The sequence below is a fragment of the Astatotilapia calliptera genome, chromosome 7, assembly GCF_964374335.1.
Source record: "Astatotilapia calliptera chromosome 7, fAstCal68.1, whole genome shotgun sequence".
Classification (NCBI taxonomy): Eukaryota; Metazoa; Chordata; class Actinopteri; order Cichliformes; family Cichlidae; genus Astatotilapia; species Astatotilapia calliptera.
This window is the reverse complement of record NC_137428.1, coordinates 44,405,161-44,429,872: the sequence shown is the minus strand read 5'-3', so window position 1 is coordinate 44,429,872 and position 24,712 is coordinate 44,405,161. Positions and strand designations below refer to the sequence as shown.

Below are 24,712 nucleotides of genomic sequence, written 5' to 3'. Positions count from 1 at the left end.
TTGGTTAACTTCCTCACTGACCTCACTCCTCATGATGGATGGGTTGTCCCCCTCATCCTCAGACTCTGCTTTCTCTAGAGAAGACATGTCAGTGGCATTAAGGAGTAGGGCTGCCCCGATTAGTCGACTTCTCATGATTACATCGACGATCAAAATCGTCGGCGACTAATTTAATAGTCGACGCGTCGTTTGAAGCTGTGTAAAATCCTGAAAGACGCAGGAATAAGTAGTAGGATTTAAGAGTGTAATAACAGACTGAAACAGAAGATGGCAGCACTGCATGTACAAGGATGCCACCTGCCCTTAAACCCAGAAGAGAAAGAAGCAGTCTCCAAGATCGTAGCTGTCCAAATTCAGGGGCTGCATCCTCCGGAGGCTGCATTTGTTGGGCGATTGCGTTACAGCGATGCGAAAGCTGTCCAAATTCGAAGACACTTCCAAATGCAGCCGACAAATGCGTCCTTCATTTCCCCAGATTTGAAGGTGTCACTACCTGATCCGTACGAAAGGAAATCAGGTCAGGTGTATCCTTCAAAGCCCAGCATATCTCAGAATTTATAGTGCAGCCCAGCCAATTCCAGTTTCAAACAATGGCGGCAGCTACTTAGTTTAAATATTATTCTTATTACCCTTTCTGAGTCACAAAATAAACTTATAAGATATTTTCAGGCAATAATGTAGCTGTGCAAACTTCAAATATCTGCTCAGTTTATCAAGACATCACATATTTGAAAAAGTGTTTCAACGTTTTCTGAGACGTCTGTTACCCACCAGCTCGATAGCGAGCCGGGGTTCAAGGCGCACTAGAGCCGGCGAGAACAGCAAACTCTCGGCACATCATTTTCAGACCCCCGCAGTCTTTCGCTACTCAGGTTAAACATGATATATAAGTCACTTGGATAACTTAAAAACTGTTATTGTTTGGCTTTTTTCAGTGTTTTATTTGTTCCTGAGTAAATTGGTTTGGCTGAGATTAAAGTTATAGTTTTCACACAGCTGAATAATCGTCAAACAGAAAACTGATTAAACAGAAGTGTGAGATGGTCGAGAGCTTACTCCAATGTCTTGTTACATTTTAGATAGAAAGGAGCAGACGGCTGAGTTTATTAAACTCCACCGAGACAATCTGCAAATTTCATTAAAAGTTTAATAAACTTTCGTCTTATCTTTATTTTTAGTTAGCACGTACCTTAAACACTTAAAGCTGTAAGCTAATGATAGTTATATAAGACCACATGCATGCTGGTGCAATAAGCTGTATGTTTCACGTCCAGTGGATACGTGATCTGATTAGTCAACTAATCGCAAAAATAATCAGTGACTAGTTGACTATAAAAATAATCGTTTGTGGCAGCCCTATTAAGGAGCTCCTTGAGGTATTCCTTTCACTGATTTTATTGGCTGCCTCCAAAGTCCCCCAGGCTAACCAAGCCCGATAAGACGCCTTCTTCCGCCTGATCACTCCCTTCACCTCTAGTGTACACCAGCTGGTTCAGGGTTTACCACCACGACAGGCACCAGCCACCTTTATCGACAACTCAGTGTAGCAGCCTCACCAATGGAGGTGTTGAACATGGTCCATTCAGACTCAGTGTCCCCAGTCTCATGTGGAGTTCCACAGGGCTCAATATTAGGTCCATTTACATTTTAATGAAAAGAAGACTGAAGTTCAAGTTCAAATTTTATTCGCCACATGCAGGTTGCCCTGCAGTGGAATGAACCCACCCCCCGACCTTACAGTAGAGAAGTGTTGGTGTTTAGACCTATTAGTTCCTGTGAGTTTCCCCATGTGAATTTTGAGCCCATGGGTTATGCATGTCATGTCCACAGTTGCAAATCTGGGCTTTATAACAGATGGTGAGTTTAAACTGGAGCAGTAGTGAAGTCTAGCTTCTTTCATTTAAGGCCTTCTTTCATTTCATGGCCAAGGTGAAATCTATCCTCTATAGGCAACATTGGAGACAGTAATACATGCCTTTATTTGTCATGTTTAGCTGTAGTAGGCAGGATGAAGGACACAAATGCAGGACTCTGCACAAACACTCCATAAAATAAGCTTGCAAAAAACAAACCTGAACTTGAAACTGAAAACTAATAACTAAACACTGGGAAACTAGAAAACTAGGAACCCAGGAAACTAGAGACTAGGGACGAAGATAATAGGGAAGCACACAGCACATGGGGTAATGATGTGACAATGGAAAGAGGAAAACAGGGCTTAATGAAACGAGGGAATGAGACACAGGAGAAGAGCAGAGAAGAGAGGGACACGAGACTGTCAAAGTAAAACAGGAACCAAGAGACATTCACAAAGATGCAGACTTGACACTGAGACATGGAGACAAGAGGGAAGGGTGACTAGACATGAAACATGGAACACGGGGAAGGCAAAGTAACAGAAACCAAACAGAAATAGAAAATAAGACTATAACACACAGAGAACAATAAGGAGAACCAAAACCATGAATAACACTAAAACAAAGAATATCAGTTAATCAAGAAACACAAAACACTGTGTCCCAGACCCAGTACTGTGACATTATTATGTCTCTGTGGGATTACTGTAGTGCGCTATATGAACCAAGAAAAAAAAGAATATTCCCATTTAATGTTATTTGTGATTTGCTGCCTCTTTGGAGCTAAAAGAGGCTACTCAAACACATGAGATATCAGTGGAAAGCCCAAGATGTCGTCTATTTAATACATCAGGACTTAGTAAGATAGCTCAAATAAGTCACAAGATATTGACCAAAAACAAATGTCCATACAGAGGACATAATAGAATAGGCTGGGCCTCAGGAGGTTATGCAGGAGTTAGACAGTTTTCCCTCTCACATCTCCAGTTGGTTCAAAATGCCACTTTTGACTGCAGTGTGTAGAGAAGTGAACCTTAAGCCTATTATGGCCACACTCCATTGGCTGCATGTGCACTTTAGTTCTTTTGTTTTTAAATCCTTAAATTATTTAAATCCTTAAATAGTTTGGGCCTGTGGTACCTCTCTGAGCTGCTTTACTCATACACATACACACATACATGTCCGAAGTCAAGTAATCTGACCAGCTGCTTATACATGCACAAAAAGCGGAAGTTTGGAGGGTATTTTCTTTTGTTGACCCCAGATTATAGAATATATTGTCTTTGCACATTAGACAATCACCTACATTGTCCATTTTGAAACTCATCTTAAAACTCTCTGGCTTTTCAGCCCATCATGAGACATTGATCTTACTTGTTTTGATTTTGTTTTGTTGTTTTATAGTTGCTAGTTTTTGTTTTTATTATAGTTTTTTAATTGGTGTTATTTTTACTTTTTGCTAAAGTGCTTTGTTTTTTTTTTTGCCTGTCCTGTCTGGCACTGTAAAAATCAGAATTATTGTCTGAAGGCCAAAGAAAATGCCCAAAGTGCTTTAAAAATGAAGTTGTATGGCATGTATGGTATAGTACATTTCAATGCTGCCCAGGTAGCTGGAGCCAGACTGTCCGTACGTGACCGGCCTTCAGCTTCAAAGCAATGTGCGACAAGCAAATTACTTCCAGTTTGGAAATAGCTTAAGAATGTATCTGTAGTTTGCCATGGAGTGGCAGATCGTGTGAACTAGCATAATTTCACAGATACTCCAAAATCCAAAGTAATAGCAGTGGTGAATGGACTGGTTCTTATATAGAGTTTTTCTACTCTACAATACAAAATCTTTAATTTATTTTATCAACTTTTCTTCTGACGATGCTGTCTGTTTTGAGAGCTCAGTGTATCTGCGTTCGACTACTCCACCTAGGCTGCACTGTCGAGTGCAGATCCACTGAGCGCAGCGCAAGCTAGTGAGACAGAAGCTAAGCTCGTTGCAACATGGCAGCCGCCTCAACGCTACCCGAAATTGAACCTCCCCCACCCTCATTCAGATCTGGCGTTTGGAACTATTTTGGTTTTCATGTGAAGCATGACCCTGATGGACTAAAGTAAAAAAGTATGTCGGATGTGCCACGCAATGCTCAATTACATTGGTGGGAACTAGTGCGTTAGCGCAGTTAGCTCGTTAACGTGTTGACGCTGTCCAGCCCCACGCACGGGGCGATCCGCGGTAACTCGTTAACGGAGATTTGCCGCGTTATGGCGTTAACGTCATTTTAATGAGATTAACGCTGACAGCACTAGTGGGAACACAATGAATATGACTGCACATTTACACCGACATCACCCTAGTGCAAAGACAAGTGGAAGCAGACAAAAACAACAAGCACGCATGCTACAAACTTTACCCGAGTCATTTAGACAGCCGTTAGCACATGATTCTCCTTATGGGGACCTGATATGTTTAATATGCTGCTGAGAATATAGCCCAGAAGAAGCGTATAGTATAGCTTTTATTTTGGAAAGAGCCATTTCTCTGTAATAAACTCTCTTTTCCAAAGATGAGTGATTTCTCGATCAGACAGATTTTTTTTTTAATCATTTTGTTGTTTCAGCAACATTAAATATAAAAACTGTACTTTTGAGTTAAAATATATATTTATAATTTTAATAAATGACAAATTAAAAAGGCATGAACATTTTTTTTATCGAAAAAATATCGAACCGTGACACCAAAATATCGAACCGAACCGTGAATTTTGTGTACTGTTGCACCCCTACTTTTTACCCTTCAACACCTCAAGTTCAGTTTGATTTGAAGAATTCAGGGAGCATTTGATCCTGAAAATTGGCTATTTCTGTTAGGCTTAATAACAGGATAACCTATATCCTTTTTGCACAAATCTGAAGTTTGGTAGACTAAGACTATATTTGAGAGTATAATTGTAATGCCATTTCATGTTAAAATGTTCCTTTAAAAACCAGTGTGTAACTATGAGTACGCTGCTGGCTTACCTTTCTTCTCTATGTTTTCTAACACTTATTATTAGACTACTGTGACCTTCAAACACTGGTTTTATAGTAACAGATTATATCTAAGAGGCCACATAAATTACTTAAGAACTTGTTTTTCCCTATATTTTAATTGTGTCGTGCATTTTCATAACGATTCCTTAATGCATCACTGGAATCACTGCCACCTACTTGTTTTGGGCTTTTACAGTTTTTTACAGACGCTAGGACACATTTCTCAATACTTAGGTCACTTTTGCAAAACTCTTCACACAATTCTCCTAACTGACCCTCAGCTTGGCAAAGAAGTTCATTCCACATTCAAAATGCACTACAACTACCAAAACACTTCATTCAGGTCTCAAATAAAAACATTCCTCCAGAACACTAGCAAAGGTTGACAGCCGACAAACACACTTTGTCACCCACAAAACAATGACCTAAAAAACACTAACAACATGTAGCATTACACAGTGTTTTCTTGTGTAAAACAAGGACACATCTCTGTTTATAATTTCAATATATGTTACTGGAATGAATCAGACATCCTGTATTTATGTTTATGTATTTTTATTTTTTTGCACTAAGTAATCCCAAAATACAAGAATTCGTATACACACCATCCACTGATACACATACAATAGTAATGCTAATCTACTCGGTCTTCCCTATTTGGCCACAGATTCTCATCCACATCACATCTTATGTCATCTAGGGCAATACACCTAGGAAAGAATCTTCTGGCATGCCAGAATTGAAGGAGTTGAAAAATTGAAGGAGTAACACCTGTGTAGATGTTCATCTACAATGAGAATCAGCTGTGGCTGGTTAAACTGCATTTTTAGATTTAAAATATGTTTCAATAAAATATTGCCGTTGGATTTTGCTGTCTTTTCAAGTTTTGCATTGTGTTATTGTTTTGACCATGAGTTTAACAGTTTTGAAAACAGTATGTAAGCACATGCAAAATGTCCTGTCCGTACAAAGGTTTTTGGCAGTTGTTGTGTCTGAGTGAGAAGATGATTCATGTAATTTGAGAGATGTAGTCATTGAATGCATTTTGTGCCAAAACAATGATAACTGGTCCTCAGTTTAGCCCACATAGACTTCTGTTGTGCTCACTGTGTGAGGAGTTTTGCAAACGTGACCTAAGTATTGAGAAATGTGTCCTAGCGTCTGTAAAAAACTGTAAATACGGAACTCACCATCTGTCGCCAGTGTTCCTTCCTCCCCTTTACTTCCTCTCTTTCCTGGTGGCTGAGCAGAGCACCACTGAGGAATTCAGCTGTCAGTTTGACAATCGGTTAAAAGGGCCATTAACCCGGCTGTGCTTCCTTGAGGTGGTTGTCATAGTAATGAAGTTGGTGTCAAAACAGTCAGTAACAGCAGGTGGCGTTCTGTTTTGGGAGCATAAGCGAAGGTGTGCTGTGACAGATGTTGTAAGGCAGGTATGAGCTTTTTGGTGCCTGGTTGAGCTCCCCACACGTGTGTGTGTGTGTGTGTGTGTGTGTGTGTGTGTGTGTGTGTGTGTGTGTGTGTGTGTGTGTGTGTGTGTGTGTGTGTGTGTGTGTGCGCGCGCTTGAGTCAGGTTGAAAACTGTTCTCTCTCTCTTTCACTCTGTTAACTGAGTCAACAATTTCCTTGCTGCATCAGACAGTTGGTTTTCATCCCAACACAGACTGCAGCACATCTGTCAGCTGACGGAGAAGACAAACACTTTAATACTTCCTGTTTCAATTGAGACCACAAAGATGCTTTCCATTTAAATCCAAGAATCTGCTCAATGCTGCAATGTTTCATTTTGGTTCAGTTAAAGCAGTTGGAGAAAATTTGCTGCAGTGATGTCCACCTGATCTGTGACTTCATTGTTTAACTTGCACTGGTTTTCCTGCTCAGCTATCCCTATTTTATTCATGCAGCAGCTCATGTCTCTGCTGCATAAAATCCACCTGAATGTACAGGAGTTACTGTTTTTCTCAATAGCTAACTCAAAATCAGTACTCTCTGGTGCAAAATAATTCATTATTTGGTTTTTGTACATTTTTCCAATAAAGCCAAATAGTTTTTTGTTTCTTTCACCCCTTCTGGCCAAAGTTTTAGAAGGACAAATCTTGTTTAAGTTAGTATTGTGTATGTTTAACTTTGCATGCTACTTACGTCACTCATAGTTTTCATTTTCAGCTCCATGTTTTTATTGTCGCTAGTAGAGAAGCTTCTTAGCAGTTCAAAATAATTTTAATTTATCTTATGTATTTCAACCAGTTTATCCACTGTCAGGTTGTTTGCTGTTGGGTGAAACTGGTTGCAAAAAACGTACTATTGACTTGGTCATTGTCATTTGTTTGCAAGGAAATGACAGCATGTCTGCAACTACTCAACAACTAATTATTAAGCAGCTGTGAAACTGAAGAGTTCCCATTCAAAGTAAAATTTATGCCTTACCACTTCAACAAATAAGGCTTTTAGTTTGAAGCTGAACAGCCTCTGGTTTCTTCCAGTTGGTGGTTAGTTAGCAGAAAAGTTGACTGCTTCAGTGCAGCTAATGCTAGAATACAGGTAAATGCAACAACCTAACGAGCAACCAAGTAAACACAAAGAGTACCCTCGTTCCAACTGATTTCACAGAGCAATAGCCAGCACCCTCTAACATCTTCACCTCGTTTTTCAACTAGCCAAGGATCGCACATTTTTCTCTGGCAGCAATCTCTAGGCCTGTGTGACTGAGGTCTTATATTAAAGATATCACCTTTCACTGACATCATACAGTTCAGCAAGTAGAAAAACTGTTTACACCACTGTGAAGCGGGAGTTTCTAGATCATCACCATTCAGCAATACTTCTACATACACTGACATCATCATTGGACGCTTTGGTTATTTTTTGCATGTGAGCATGAAACATACATTATGTGAAAAAGAACATTTTAGTACTGTCGAGAGAAGTGGGGCAGAGAGAGATTGAAGTCCCCCTGACTTTCCCCTGTCATCACATCTGAGAGGTGGCAAAAGGTTTCAACATCCAGCCTTATCTTTTAAAAATGATCAGAGTGCTAAAATATTATTATTCTCAATCAAAGATAAATCAAAATCAAAATGTAGAAAAGATAACAAATATTGTTTAGTACTGATCAGAATAGAATCAGGTATGTTAAAATTAAGTACGTTTAAGTTTAACCCATATAGTAAATAAAAAAATATGGTTTATGAAATTACACTCATAGCAGACTGCACTGTTAGGCTCTACAGAAAAGGCCTGCAGAAAACTATCTATTATAACAGCCAGAATAATTAGCTCTTCTAAAAAAATTCTTCCTAGGGTCTCTTTTATTCTTCGGATGGACCTTGAGGGCATGGTAGCGCACTTAACACTTTTTCCTCCTATCCTGACTCTACAGCCAAAACTGTGAGGATCAGAAGAATTTGATTTGTCACTGAACAGAGTGAGACAGGGGACATTAATGACAGTTACTACAGTAATCATAATACTTACTCATAATGCATAATACAAACACTTTAATTTAGTGTTGAATTAGATTAATGCGAGCCTTCTTGGCTTCTCATTGGTTTGTGCAGTACAGCCAATAAATGACAAAATATCAAATCACATTCTTTCTGTATTTAACACATTACATTAATCTCTGAATTGGGAATGATTGTGAGCTGGATGAGCTACTAGATCACTGAAATTAAACGTCCATTCTTAATATAAACTTTGTTTAAATGTAATCCTTGGAATTATTATAGGTCACTAAAAGCACCAACTGTTTCATAGTTTCTTTGCACCGCAGTTGAGCATTATTAGGAGGTTGATGTCTTGGTCATTGTACTGCCTCTTTGAGTCTCATTCTCAGCCAGTTCTTCCTCCTGTTTTATCCACAGATGTACATCCAGACGGCGACACTGACGGTGTCTCTGAGCCTCAGTGCTTCTGTCTCTCTGGGCATGCTCTATATGCCAAAGGTGTACATCATCATCTTCCACCCCGAGCGGAACGTCCCCAAACGTAAACGCAGCTTCAAGGCCATCGTCACCGCTGCCACTATGACCAGCAAGCTGTCACACCTGGCAGCTGAGCGGCCCAACGGCGAAGTGAAGACTGAGCTTTGTGAGGGTATGGAAGCTAGTGGTAAGTGTGACCAGGAGATGTTTGATAGCTGGCATTAAAAGACCAGGAGGAGACAGGGAACAAGATGATCTAGTTAAACATTATCCTTTAAATTATGGTAAAAGTATTATTGTTAGAATCAGTTAGAACGGACAGATGTGCAAGAAAATATATATTTTGTTGATGAGGTGATGTCAGAGGCAGAATGAGTTTCTTTCTTCTTTTCAGTAATAAGCATTTAACATGAAGTGGCTGGAGTTTATTTAGACGTCACCTGAGACTGGATTTGAAGCCAAAACTGCTTATAGCTCAGAGTTACACTTCAAAGCTACTTCTTAGTCCATCAGCAGAAAATCATGAGACGTCAGATTGTTTACTCATTCGAGATGTGCTGACTGAATTGCTCTTCTTTCTTTAACAAGCAGGAGCTTCCACATCACTTTTAATTTCTCTACCTTCTGATGTTCTTATCCTGTAAGAACATCAGAAGGCTGATGTTCTTACAGGATAAAAGAGGTCTTCTTTTATGCTGCAGAAGTAATAAACATTCAATTTTCCAAGAGAAATAAGAATTAAGGTGGTATACAGAATATAATAATCAGTCATTTTTTGGTCTCAGTAGAATCCAAGAATTATGTTAGAATTATTCAAATCATAATCTTACCATATAGGTATATACAGCGGAATTGTGGCTAAAGAAGATTGATGAAACCATAAGAGACAAAAAAAAATACCAATAGAGAAGAGTTGTCTGTTGCTGTTCTAATATCTCAACTCATAAACCTGCTGTTTTCTATCCTCTTGTTAGTGCCACCTCCAAAAACGACCTATGTGAGCTACACCAACCATGCGATGTGAAGATATAACAACTTTGGCACAAAGACCTTTTGGGACATTTAATATGCACATTTTTGTCAGATTTTGAGGAAAGGACACCACCACAGGCTATGACAGAAACGAGGTACTCTGAACAATTTCAAGATCAGAGGGAGTCTGTGGAGTTTTTTGTTTGTTTGTTTTTTTCTGTTTACAGACAGCAGGGAACAGACTTCAGCGGAGCAAAAAGCCTAAAAATAAAGTAAAATCCATCTGAAAAATATTAAGGAAACAAGAAGATGGTAACTGGAGACTCAAGCAAAATTTTTGTTTAAATACATTTTTTAAAAATCTTCTGAAAGAAATTGTGGGGACTAACTGTATTTGTTGCTATTCTAATTGTATGTTGACAACAAAAACAACTTAATAGTGGTTGTGAAAATTCTGATTTTGTCTGATGTTGTGTGTCCATTGACGTGCATTTTGAGATGATACTGTCACTGTTTTTGACTAACTGGTTGGCAGGTTTTGGTTGTGATATGATTAAATGCCATGGTTTAACTAACGCATGCACTTTTTATACAAAGGCTCTATTTATAATAAAAAAATGTTTCTCAAGTCGTAGCCATTCTTTGTTCTATTTGAAGGGGGAAGTCTGAAAAAGAATAAATGGACAAAATTAAAACTTTTCTTTTCATAATGACTGTGGCAACGTTTTGATTTCCCATTTATTTCAAACTGGCATTGTCATCTCAATGACAAAAAGTTTATGTTATGGAAACACTGCTGATCCCTAAGTGCAAGGCTTCAGGAGTGCATTTTCTTAATGTTCTTGATAGAGGGTGGGTTGATTTCTTATGTCAACATGCAACCTGGTGTTAGGGAAATGCTATTGAATAAAATAAGTGTATATTAAGGTGGTCGTAGATTCAAAAGTGAATCCAATTAATGTCCTAAACATCTCTTTCTAAAGACCAATAGGGCCAATTTGTTAGCAAAAGAAAGAGTCTTTAAAGTGGACATGCAAGGTTAATTTGAAACATGGAACCCTACTCTACAGTCTTCTTCATTTACATTTGAGCTTCAATTCTCCTCCCTTTTAATATGAAGTAATCCACTCAGTAAGAAGTAGTGATATAAGAAATTCTTAACCAAAGCATGTGAATAAGGTCTCCAAAAAGTATGGCATCTCTTCTCTGGAGGCTTCTTTTCGGTCTGTCACACACACGTCAACCTATTTTCCCTAAAGACCTGCTGATGGATGTTAGGATTCCTAACATGGTTCAGTAAGAAATTTTGTTATGTTTGTGTTGTGACATATATGGTAATCTGAATGTATAAAGTGTTTGTATGTGCTTGGGAAAAATACTTTTATTGCATAAAATGGTGCTCACCATATCTTATGGACATCTGCTCTGCCAGCTGATTGTGCCACTGAGTCTGTTGACCTGACCCAACAAGGAAAAATCAACACTCTCAACTTAAACAGACTCTTCTCAACACAAACCTCATTTATAAAGTGCTCTAAAAACCTGGGCATTACAGCAAACAGGTGGATTCTCTTTTTTCAGTGTGGCTAGCCAGTAAAAGTTTTTATTTACGAAATTACATACAATCACACCTCTCCAGGTCTCACTGCCCCATTGCCCACCTGACCATTAAAGCCAGGGACTCCAAGAAGGCTGGATACAGTGTAAACCACGGTCACAACCTGTTTGCGGCCCAAAGGAGCAAGTGAACAACCCTGTTGATGAAAACTTTAACGTGCAGGCAGCAAGCCTCCTGCAAGTAGTGGGCCTACATGCGCTGATTATTTGTCAAAATTGTTACAGATATTTTTCTATTGTTTATAACAGATAAAAAAAATTCCACCAGTTAGCAAGCTCAATTGCTAAGGTTTAGCGTAATCTTTCATACTGGAAATGCTGCATCTCGTTAGTTAAATTTATATTTATTTCCAGCAATGCAGTGCTCTATTAATAGTAGTAATAGTATAGTGGATATTCTGTCAGGGTTAAAAAAAACTGCATTGATTTACCTTTTCTGACATTAAAGTTGGGTTCATATTTATACCATACTGATACTGGGGCCTCTCACAGAAGCCTTGTTGTTGTTTCAGTGTTGTGCTCCCAAAGATAAAAAGAGTTGTGCTTCCACAAGACATTAGAAAAAAGTTGACTAATCTCAGTTTAATCAATTTATGCTGTCTTCTAGTAACAAAGACCAGCTGGTAGTCCTCAGTATTTACACGGAGAACGTATGAAATCATTCATTCTAGTGAACATGAGTTAAGTAAAGTTGCTCATGCAGATCACTGAAATGGTTCCTGTCTGCAACACCTGCTGGGCATTTGTCCAGAGACTCACTAGAAGAAGGTCATGTAAAGGAGAGTCCTAGCAAGAGAGAATAACTTTCATGTGATATACAATAGAGGAAATGTGAGAAATCAGCCAACACCACAAGATCCACAAAAGATTTAAAAAACTACTATATTATATTTCTACACTGGATTTGACCTTCAACATCTTAACAACCTGGCAGGAAATTCAGCACAGTGGGCATCTCAATACAAAAAAGACAGTCAGTGGGATCAATACATTCTGTGGAATCAGAGAGGGGGGAATCAATACAAGCTGCTGGAGAGAACTCCTCGTGCATGTAATGAATATTTCTGCATGTACTGGCAGGAAAAAGGAACAAGTAGAGTCTGAGTGATGAAGCATCCAGACTACTTTCCCCGGACGTCTCTCATTTCTTGTATTTGCAGCCAACTGAAAGAACAGAACTACAATGAATATAATACTGAAGATGAAACAGCTCAGCTAAATTTCTATACAGGTTCTGTTTTAATATTTCCTGTTTGACCAGGTTCGGCTGCTCACACGTACTTTAGAGATTGTATTTCCTGCTTTGAGATATTCATATTCAGTTCATTTAACAAAGAACTACAGTTTGTCTTTAACCTACCACATACTTAACATAACAAGATGCAGTAATGGTTAAGTTGCAGCTGGTTTGGAACCGGTAACTGCAACTTACTGCTCTCACCATCTTTTCTATTTGGAACTATTTGAGGTGGCTGTAGCTCAGGAGGGTTAGCAGGCCATCTACTAACCGAAGGGTTGGTGGTGAGTGCTCAGGCAGTGTGAGGAAGGTTACTTTTAAAATGTATTCCACTACAGATTACAGAATACATTCCCCAAAATTTAGTTGTAACGTATTCCGTTAAGTTACTCAATGTGAGTAACGTATTCTGAATGCTTTGGATTACTTAATATATTGTCATGCTTTTTACAACAATATCAATGTACTGTTGCCCTGTGATTTATTCCTATTACTGAAGGCTACTGGCCACCGAGCTAACATTGTTAGCTGGTGTTCGCTGAGGTTAGCTCATAGACCGCTTTCAGAACTGCACATGATTATTTGCAGCTAGCGGGTTGTTAATGCTATCCATCATGTCTAACAGTCTGCAGTCTATGAACTAACCTCAGGTAGAATAGAAGAGGATTATATAAGAATCATTGCACTACATTTGCCATTGCACTAGGTCATTCCAAATATAATCTGAGGCAAACTCTAGCTTGCCTCAGGCAAACTATCCACTCTGGGGTCAATTGTAATTTCAAGCTACATTATGCCAGTGGACTGTTAATAATTAAGTGCCAAACAAATCTAGGGTTACCAACACCTGTGAGTGTCTTTTTCATGTCAACAATATTATACAATATTCATTCACTGTCTTTAGGGTTCGCTAGCTTAGCTTAATTCATAGCCAACTCGCTAGCAGCATGGCCTCTTCACCTGTCCCTTCTGTTATCTTCCTGCTCAGTGTCTAAGATGTTTAGTTACTTCTTGGCTTCCTTTAGTAATAATGGTGCTTGTAATACATATAGCCTGTGAGGCTAGTAGTAGTCATTTTATTTTGAGCTTGCAATCAGACATCGTCGTCTTAAAGCTGTATTGCAGAGAATAAAACACCTACCATCAACCTATTCATTTGTTGACTCTTTGAACACTCTCTAACATAGGCTATTGTTTACAAAGATAAACAGTCCATTGTAAGAGTGTGAGGTGGGGACATAAGTTTTAGAAAACTCTCCATTGGCAGGCAGTGCAGGAAACTTTACACACAGTGAGAGGGAGAGCAAAGCAATATCAGTAGGCAGCAGCTTTTGTGGGAATTTTATATCAACAGTCAAATAAAAAGAAAAAGAAGAAAAGCAAAAAGCAAAAGGGCTACACAAACAAAAACCACATTGAGTCTCACTGCTGTGAGCTAAGACCAGGAAATTGAAGCTACAGTTTCCACAGGGTCACAAAAATTGGACAATAGAAGACTGGAAATAAAACATTGCCTGGTCTGTTGAGTTTTGGCAATGGTTGCAACATTTAGATGGTCAGGTCTGAACTTGGGATAAACAACATGGATGCCTGTGCATTGTATTTACAGTTCAGTCTGTTGCAGATAGTGTATAGATGTGTGGGGTACTTTCTTGGTATAATTTGGACCCCTTGGAAATACTACATTGAAATGGTCCCTTTTAACAGAAGAAACCTCTGGCAGAACCAAGTGCAGGCAGGGGAAGCCATCTACTGTGACCACTTGGGGATAATGGGAGGATGACAGGACAAATCACACTGTGGAAGAGAGCCAGACGTTAACAATAACCTCTGACTACATGCAGAGTTGTGGGCTAACACCATATAATAAGTTAAAAAGGTGACTAAAGAAGAAACACTCAATAAACCTATTGCAGTGTAACTAAGAGAGCTTTCAGGGTCACCTGATCCACCCCTAACTATAAGCATTGTCAAAAAGGAAAGGTTTAAACCTAATTTAACACTAATGGGAAAAAAAGTATAGGAGAAATATGCTCTCTCTTTATAGTCACTCAGTACACTTGCTGCCGCATTTTGGACCAACGCAGCCTTTTCGGGAAGTTTTTAGGACATCCTGAAATCTTGCCTTATTGGTTTTATGCAAAATTGTCTACCAGTCTCACCATCAGCTGGGTAAATGCTCTCAATGTACTAAATCATATTATCAAACTGGTCGTGCATGTAAGTGAAAGTGTACATCACAATAAATAATTTAAAATGTCTTCTTTGACTTGGTATTTTTTATTTTTGAATAAATGAGTCTGAACAGAGAACTTTTAAGATGTGGATTTGTCAAAGTGGAACACAGAAACCCAAAACTTCTCAGTTTTGCATTTCACATTCTTGATTTATGACTTGAGCCTGTATGGAATAAAATATGTTTTTAATTGAATCCAAAATGCCATCTTTAGTGAAGCAGCAGAAGTGTCTAAAGTAACAGAAATAATCTTTTTAAGTCTCACCATCAGCAACTTTTTTTAATAGAAATGGCTTTGAAAATTAGTCTTGGAACAGAATAGAACTGAACATAATACCAGTGCAAACATGAACTGACGTATTCATACTCAGATAAGGCTGGTCACAGATCATTCACTGGTATTCTCGTCATATCAGCATGTAAATCATATTCACGATTAGCATGAGAAATCTGCCACTGGCATCACACTGGCATCTGACTTGCCTATTTATAAACCATGGAAGACTACTTCAAGAAATTTTTTTAATGCATATATATGAGTGTGAAGAAAGCGGAAACACAACTACTCATTTCTTTACATACAGACAGCAGAAAAAGACCATTCTGATCCCTCAAGTGTGTGCTGGATAAAATGGATCAGCTTAGAATCATATGTACAACTACATATGACTCCGGAGGCAATTAGCTCCATAATACTACATGTTAATAGACCTCTCTGCATTCAATCGTACCTGTTATTAATCTCTGTCTCTCTTCCACAGCATGTCTTTATCCTGTTTTCCTTCTCTCACCCCAACTGGTTGCATCAGATGGCCGCCCCTCCCTGATCCTGTTTCTGCCGAAGGTTTCTTCCTGTTAAAAGGGAGTTTTTCCTTTCCACTGTTGCCAAAGTGCTTGCTCACAGGGGTTTTTTTTCTCTCTGTATCTATTATTGTATGATCTATAAAGCGCCTTGAGGCGACTGCTGTTGTGATTTGGCGCTATATAAATATAATATAATTGAATTGAATAATTTGTATTAGACACAATTTTTGCAGTTTTGCCTCTGCACGCCACATTAAATGAATATATCATTGAAGTATAGACATTCAACTTTAATTCAAGGGGTTTACCAAACTTTGTGCATGCTTTGGAATTACAGCTAGTTACAACATAGTTCTCCTTTTTCAGACACTCAAAAGAAATTGAACAGTTGACTTAAAGACACTTTTCTGATCAGGAAGGCCAGATTAGATTTTGCCAGAAAACAACTAAAAGAGCATTTCTGAAAAATAAACATTTTGGACAGAAGAAACCAAGGGAAATTGAACCAGACTGATTGGAAAAGAAAGTATGAAGAAGGAGAGGAATATTCCATAATTGGAAGCACATCACATCATTTGTCAAACATGGCAGAAGCAATGTTATGGTATGGGCACAGATATTGCTGCCAATGGAACTGAGCCAGTAAGTGTTTCTTGAAGTGTCTACATGTAGTCTTATACTCACTGCTCAGATTCAGCCAAATGCTGGGAAACCACACAGCACTTGACAGTGCAAATTGATAACGTTATTAATAAGAACAACCCTTATTTATTTAAAACTATGTTAGTTTGCCCACTTATTTTTGAGCCACTGAAAATGACAAACTACAAACATGGATGAGCCATGCTGTTGGCTCACCTTTATCCCTGGGACTAAATTTGAAATATTTTTAGTTTACTGACCTTTGTCTACTACTTAATATTATCTAGCTCAGTGATGTCAGCTAACTGTGATCTCCATTTCAGTTTTGTTTTGTTTTTGGTGGTTTTGATCTCACTGTCTGATTTTCTAATTACCCTAGTATACAGTAATACTATAACATCCCAGCCTAATCATTGTTCATGATCACACAGTCACACACTATCTCGTCCTTTGCCTGCTTTTTGGTTGTTTGTTTTGGGTTTTTTGTAGTCTTTTAGCCTGTCTTTGTTATTTTAGGATAAGAATATTTCCACACACATATTAGTAAATTAGAGACAATGTGAGAATATATGTACTAAAATGCTGTTTAAATGAAAGCTGACCTTTTAACATGATAATAATCACACAAGCATATCACAACAAATTACATGCGTTATGTAATGGCTGAGTCAAAGACTAAATTTGAAACAACGCAGAACACATTCACCATCTTGCAAACGAATACATTTTTATGAAATGGTGATACAAAATTACATCAACTTCTAAGCTATTTTTGTTAAACAGCACAATATTTCTGACACCAAGAGTGTGGCAACTAAATCCGAAAAAAAGTTGTTGTTGTTGTTATTTCTTGTGTGTGTGTGTGTGTGTGTGTGTGTGTTCTTATTTATATACAAGATTTATCTTATTTGGTAGGTCAAAGAGTCATCCATTTCAAGCCAATTAAATTACTGTATTGTTAAGATACCCAGCATATTATTCACAGTAAGACAAACTAAACTAAAAATGCATTTATTTGCTGAATGTGCACGACACATGCAATCACACTCACTGAGGCACACCTGCACATTCAGGAATAATAAAGCCAATACATGATGGAAACACTCTCTTGCTTTAACAGCCTCCTCTTCATCTCCCTCCCGGGCAGTGGCTATAATTAGCTCTGGCCCCCTGGGCTCCCTACAGGCATAGATGACCCATCGTTGAAGCTTGAAATTAATGAGCCACATGCTGTCCTGTTATTATTTACCATTAGCTCTGGCTGTGGAGGAAATGCTGTATTTTTCTTCATTACGGCATAGCTCCCAGGCAGCGTGCTTATTCAGAAATACACCCCGAGGACTGTGGGAGACAGAAACCTGCTCAGGAACCAAGGACACGTCAGTGCTGATAGCTGTAGGTCCTTTTCATTTTCTTTCTTTCCATCCTACCACCTGTCTGCAGACGTCATTATAGGGAGTTCAGTGCTACAAATACTGCAAATAGGTCAGGGCTCAAACTTTTCACAAACTTGAGCCCATGCTGCTCCACATGTCATCCAACAAGATGAGTTGATGAAGCAACTCGAGAAAGCCACACAACAGAGAACAAATTGCAAAGTGCTTGGAAGTAGTTCAAAGTTCAAAGAAAAAAGATTTGGTCTGAATAGAGTCTGTGTGTGAGTGGCCTGAGAAATTGAGGTTACTCAAATTGGTGAGGTGAGTGGGCAAGGGTGAGTTGTGGAGGAATAGTGTTTGGGAGGGGGTGTGGTTTAGAACAAGTTAGAACATTGTTCCTCCCTCCCCAGATTGATACCCAGCAGTCCCGCAAACTGCCATATTTGAGCACACATAAATATGAACGTTCAAGTTGGAAAAGACAACTAGTCACAATCTCTGAATGCTATTACATTTATTTTTTTTTAACTATGAGATCTGTGAGATCACAATATGTATGAAAATGTGAGCATGTGTTGTCTTCCTCCAGCTGAGATCTGCATCCCACTTAGCATCTTAATCTTGGGCTTACATTCAAGCTGCCAAGTGTTCTACTATGACTCCCTTAGTCCCTAAGTTAAAGTCAGTATTCCTATACCACAGATGTTTATTCAGTACACAAGTACTGATTGAAAACACAGAAGAAAAAGAAAAATATGAATGAACCAAAGATATTAATATAATATATGTGCTGTTTCATTTGTTATAAAAAGATGCAAAAATACTTTCAAGTGACCTTCAACTGTGATAGAAATTTTCATTTAGTTTTCATTTGCAGTCCTTCCCATTCCCACAAAAGTACTTCTACAATGGTGAATTTAAATATTATCATATTATGTGTTACATTACAATAATATTCTCTTAATGAAAATCAGGACAGAAAGGAGTTTTTCCTTCCCACTGTCGACAAAGTTTCTGAGTATTATTGTTTGGTCTTTACCTTTCAATAATAAGCACCTTGAGAAGACTATTATTGTTACGGCTAATGGGGTAAGCCGTATTGAGGAATAAATGAGGAAACAAGAGCAGACACTCGCTGGGATGATAAGGAGGTTTGTTGCAAAATAAAACACAAGGTGAATGTGACAAAATGGAACTAAAGATAATCTAAACTGGAAGAAACTAAACTACTAAACAGCAAACATGAACATGAACATGAACATGAACATGAACATGAACATGAAGGAGGGTGGGCAGAGGCACGTGAAGGTGGACAGCAGGGAGAACACACGGTAGAGACACAGACGGACCAGCGACCAGCACACGAGTTGACACGACTTAAATACACACTGAAGAACACAGGTAGATTACACACAGGTGGGGGACACAGCTGGACCTGATGAGCCTGACGAGACGGGGGGACGCAAAACTGAATACACTGACATAGGACCTGGACCTTCAAAGTAAAACAGGAAACAAGAAACAATTCACAAAGACACAGACTTGACACTGAACTAAACCTACACTAAACACAAGGGCACAAAAGCAAAACCTAAGAACTAAACTCTTAACCAGAAAATCTGAAACATAGAATTATAATATTCAAAATAGGATAACTAAAGAATCAGAACATAAACCATAATACAGAAATATACCAAAATACAAGAAACTGAAAATGCTGACCCAGATCCGTGACAATTATTTTAACTTGGCACTATATAAATAAAATTGAACTGAACTGCAAATATATGAAATGCCAGGACTGCCATAATGAATTAATTAAATACACCATTAAATAATTAATTAAATGTGGCAATAATTAATTAAAATTGGAATTAATTAATTAAATAAATAGGTATGACACATTTCATTAATTATTTAATGATGTATTTATTTATTTCATTTTGGCAGTCCTGGCGCCTGGCTCTCATCTTGAATTAATTTTTATCTGTCAGCCCCACCCATCAAACTCAGGGGGCGGGGTTAACACTGCCCATGCAGCTTCTCTAACATTTGATTGGTTGCCGTGCAAAATAAGTCAAAACAGGTCGATCCTAGATAATCGATTGCTTGTGTAGACTGGCTTGTGTAGCCAGGTGTCCCAGAATGCATTTCAAATCACAGGCAACAATGGTGGTGGTGTAGTTTTAAAATACCCCCTTTTCCTTCACCAACTACACTTTTAACAGTGTTTTAGCCGCGAATGTCGCGCCGTAATCTTCACATGTCTGGTCAGGTTGTCAACATAGAACACGTTTGCAAAAGTGCTCAGATGTTTTCAGAGATTTCCACATGTTGCATTCGCAGATTCTCATTTTCACAGAACGATCGTCTCTTTCCGCCTGGTCTTGTGTCTCTGTGCTTCTGCAACATAAAGAACGAGCTGACATTTTTCTCACGAAACCAGCGATCAGCTCAACAGACCCTCAGTTTACCTGCATGCATCCTCCTCCTCACCTGTCAGTTGTTTAACACCTGCTGCTAATTCAAGAAACACGCCCACGTTACCTGGTGATAGTCACAGTTTAACTGTGCAGCCGGTACTCGATATAAAGCAATGTCAGCGCATTTCTCAAGGTTCAAGGTTCAAGGTTCTTTATTTGTCACATGCATAGTTATACAAGTATAACACACAGTGAAATGTAGCCTGACACGCTCCTCGACATGTGCAAAAAAATTGGGGGGGGGGGGGGGGGTGTAGAGGAAGAACATTATATATATATATATATATATATATATATATATATATATATATATATATATATAGTATATACATTGGGTGAATGTGCAGTAGTAGCAGCAAGCAGGTGAATTCTGTACATTAATATGAATAGACATCTGACTATTTTACAGGATAGACAATATAAACATATTTAAAATTAAAGGAATTGAAATGTACATTTTTCTGCACAAGATAAGTAAATATAGTATTTTTCCCGAGCGCAGAGCTGCTGGAGCTTGTTTCCTTACAGAGCACTTTATAGGCGAACAGCTTCATCAGCGGCTGATGTCCAATCACCGGCACACAGCTTTGAAACCTCAGCTGAGTTTTAGCTCTCAGTGGTTAAACGCTGGACTTCATTCACTCAGGTTCTGTCTGTCGGGTCACGTTTACTTCGCTGTTTTATTTACAACTGAGCAAATCAGTTTGGCTGAGGTTAAAGTTACGTTTCAGAACTGCATAGTTTTACAGACCTTTAATGGTTCACTGGCACATGTGTTAGACTGAACTATTCGCTTTTCTTTATCTGGTGTGTTTTGGATTTATTAGTGAATCTTGAGAGTAAACTGACTTTTAAAATGTTTTAAAGAAAGAGAAGAGAAGGCGCATTTCCACCGAGAGGAGCAGAGTTTGCAACAGCGTGTTCATCATGAAGACTGCAACCTGGATAGAAATATTATATCATCTGTTTTTTAATAGTTATTCAACTGTATTCTAAGCACCAGCTGTCTGTTAGAATATTTAGAGTTTACTTAAATAAAAATAAATGAAGTTAACATATAATTTGTGATTTTTTTTTCTCTTTTTTTCTCTTTTTCGGTCATGTTATGTTTACCTGTCAAAGGCTTGTTACAAACTATGAAACACATCGTGCAGACTTCTGGATGTTTTGTTCTTTATGCTGTAGATTTTCACGTCTCTGGAATAGTTGGCAGTAATAAGGATGATTTTCTGTAAAATCATATTGATATGACCCGTGACATATTCGTAGATGACCGTTAGATTAGTCAGCTGGGAAACTCCGTGTTAACTCATAGAGCTGAAGATATCGTGGATATGCTGACCTCGCTCCGTGGTGTACAGGTCCGTTTACCCCCAGGATTAATATTCACAATAAAAAGATTAGGAATATTACATCATGAAGTCTGTATGTGTTTCATAGTGTCAAACAACCTTTGTACAGTTAAAGCCAGCAGTTACTACATGACGGAAACACCAACGTTATCTCTTTTATGCGTTTATACGCAGGTCACACTGGTGACTGAACAAAAACCCAAAGATCAGATGTTAAACAGATTTATTTGCTCTCTCTCCTCCTTAAACATGTTTTTAATGTTAGTTGTAATTCAGAATTGGCGACTGAAACACGTAGGACACATACGAACATCAGGAAATAAAACCTCGATAAAAATAATCTTAGTAAAAGAAGTCAGTGTCAACGGGGGTTATTACAGCTGTGTACCGGGGCCTGCGCTTTGTCGGTGGTAATAACAGCTCGATTGCTTGCGAGGCGAACGGGTCTATCCACGCTTTGCCGTGAGACTGGGCAGACATCTCCGAAATCATCGAAGCACTTTTGCAAAGAGGCTGTATCTTGACAAACAGACCAGACACATGAAGATTAAACCACTACATTCTCGGCTAAAAAAATATTAAAACGGTATTTGGTGACACACAAACAGGGTTTTTCAAAGCTCAGTTCTGTTAGCTTCCACATGCCGGTTGTTGTGTGCTAGAAACAATGGCCACCAGGCCAAAGCAATGGTTTTGACTCGATCAGCGTTAGCCCCGCCCCCTGAGTTTGATGGGTGAGGCTGACAGATAAAATTATTTCATGGTGAGACCTGAAGGAGTCAACTGTGCAATAATTAATTAAAATGTGAAATAAAGAAATAATTAATTAAATGTGTCATTAATTAATTAAATATGTCAATAATTAATTAATTAATGACATGTGTCATAAATATTTATTTCCGGTTTTAATTAATTATTGCCACATTTAATTATTTTTTTAATGGTGTATTTAATTAATTCATTATGGCAGTCCTGGCGTTCCATACAAATACCACTATTAGTGGTTTCCACTTAATAAGAACATCTCACAAACCTTCAGTCACAGAATAACAGGCATCTCACTTCACAGCACAAACCTGTCATATCAGTCTAAATTGTTTTTCAAGTAATTCTACATACTAAACAGACCAACGTTTAGTCACATTTTAAACAGATTTTTTTTGTTTGTTCCTGTTTTACCACTTGCATCTGTGGACAGTCTCAGAATGAAGACATAGCTATTTGTGAGTAAATTTATTGCTTTTGTGTTCGAAGTGGAATCAACAAGATTTATGAATCATTTGAAAGTTTCTGGCTCAAATAGTTGCAGCTAAGAAACGATGACCTGGATGACTGAGAACCTTCACAGACATGTAGAAGGTTTGTTAGACATTATGAACATTACAGATCTCTGGATTTTAGAAGAGAACCAACAAGGTACATGAATAAGACTGGAAAAGAAGGAAAGTGTCCTTTAGATCTAGTTTATCATCATAGTTTATATAGCACTTGTATGTTATTTATATGTTAAGTCTGTTGATTATATTTCAGTAATAGCCTGTTTATTTCAATATAGTGGAGCACAGTTTTTTTTTAACAGTTTATACTGCATCCTTTTTTCTTCCTACTTGGAAAGCCCACAAGTGTCCACGGCTTAAGCACTGGAGCCAGTTTCTTGGAGAGGGGCGAGACTGTCCCAGTCTGCAGTTGCCTTTGGTGAGAGGCGTTGGGCTGGGTATCCCCTTAGGTTTATGTCTGTATGTTGGAGTTATTCCCAGTGGATTAGTGGGTTTGTTCCCCGCGCCTTCGGGTCAGGGAGCAGGTCCTGACTGTCGTCTGCACTTTTGCACTGAACGACCGTTCAGAGTATCCATCCTTGCTGTAGACCCTGGATGGGGTGCTTAAGGGTGCTCCACCTGGAGACTCTGATGTTGTACTGAGATTTCAATGGTCACATGGGCAACAACAGTTGGAGGGGCGTGAATGAGAGGCACAGCCTGCCTGAGTTGTTCTGTTATTGGACTTCTGTGCAGACCACAGTTTGTCCATAATGAAAAACATGTTTGTGTCCATAAGTGCACATGGCACCAAAACACCCTAGGCCATAGGTCGATAATCAGTTGTGTAATTGTATCATCAGATGTGCTGCCATATGTTCTAGACACTTAAGCAGAATGTGGCTTGGGCAGTGGCGGAAGCAAAAATGGTGAGGCCATGATAAAAGACTTTCGAACTGCCTCGAAACAATTCTGGCAAACCATCAAGTGACTCAGGAGGGGAAAGCGGGGCTTTATTGAGTTTTATCGAGTTTTCCCTCTTGATGTGTTTTCTGTGTTTCTGCCAAAATGATTAGTTAATAAGTTCCTGCTTTCTGCTTAGTATGAGTTGTTTTTCAGGGGGGTAAATATTTTGTTACCTTAATACTCCTGTTGCAGCTGGTGGGTCCACTCATTAGAGCAGGCAATAAACTTGAGTTTACAACTTATACTGATGCTTTACCTTTAAACATCTTTTTTTAATGATATTTCTATGTTAAGGAATGTTTAGCAGCACAGACTTTAAGTCTTTCTTGGCTGAAGGCCTTCCTCATCAGACAAGCAGTGTGGGCCGTGTAAATAGAGCAGGGATAGAAAGGAAACAGTGAAGTGTATCTGGGCATACAGGTATACTGGTTGACATGGGATGAATGCTTTTTGAGTAATGAATTCAGAAAGAGGCAGAAGCCAAGAATAACATATGCTGCAGACAGATAAGTGTGATGAGTAACACCTAAACAGGTTCAGCAAATAATTTGTTAATTGTTCAGAAATTTACCAGCGGATCACAGGTAGGATGGTGGGATGACACCAACTTGCTTGTGTTACACCTTCAAATAAAAGACACATTCAGTACCTTGTTGTGTTCATATGCATAAACAAGGATTTGAGTTACTAAATATAGTCCCATGTTTTGTTTTGTTTTTTGTCTTTTTCAGAAAAGTCAGTGGAACTAAAAATTAGATATGTTCATGCCAATAAATGGAGGAGAAGAGAGGAAAAGAAAAAGGAAAAAAAGGCTGAACTATATTTAGGCGTTGGCTGCTAGAGATTCCCATGATGCACTGACTATTTTTTCTTCAATCTTGGTCTTGTCTTCCTCCCATCCCCCCAACCAGTTATGGCAGATGGCCACCCCTTCCTGAGCCCAAGTTTCTGCCTGTTAAAAGGGAGTGTTT

General features: G+C 38.6%; 1 protein-coding gene across 2 annotated transcripts in view; it reads left to right on the top strand.

Moving 5' to 3' along the window:
* Positions 1–11,189, top strand: part of LOC113026231 (metabotropic glutamate receptor 8-like) — a 155,749-nt gene extending 144,560 nt beyond the window's left edge. For both annotated transcript variants that reach the window (XM_026174762.2, XM_026174761.2), the window contains exons 10-11: positions 8,741–8,987; positions 9,775–11,189. In XM_026174762.2, coding sequence (XP_026030547.1) covers positions 8,741–8,987; positions 9,775–9,824 — 297 coding nt within the window. In that variant the 3' untranslated portion in view covers positions 9,825–11,189. The remainder of the gene's footprint in view (positions 1–8,740; positions 8,988–9,774) is intronic.
* Positions 11,190–24,712: the final 13,523 nt, after the last annotated feature.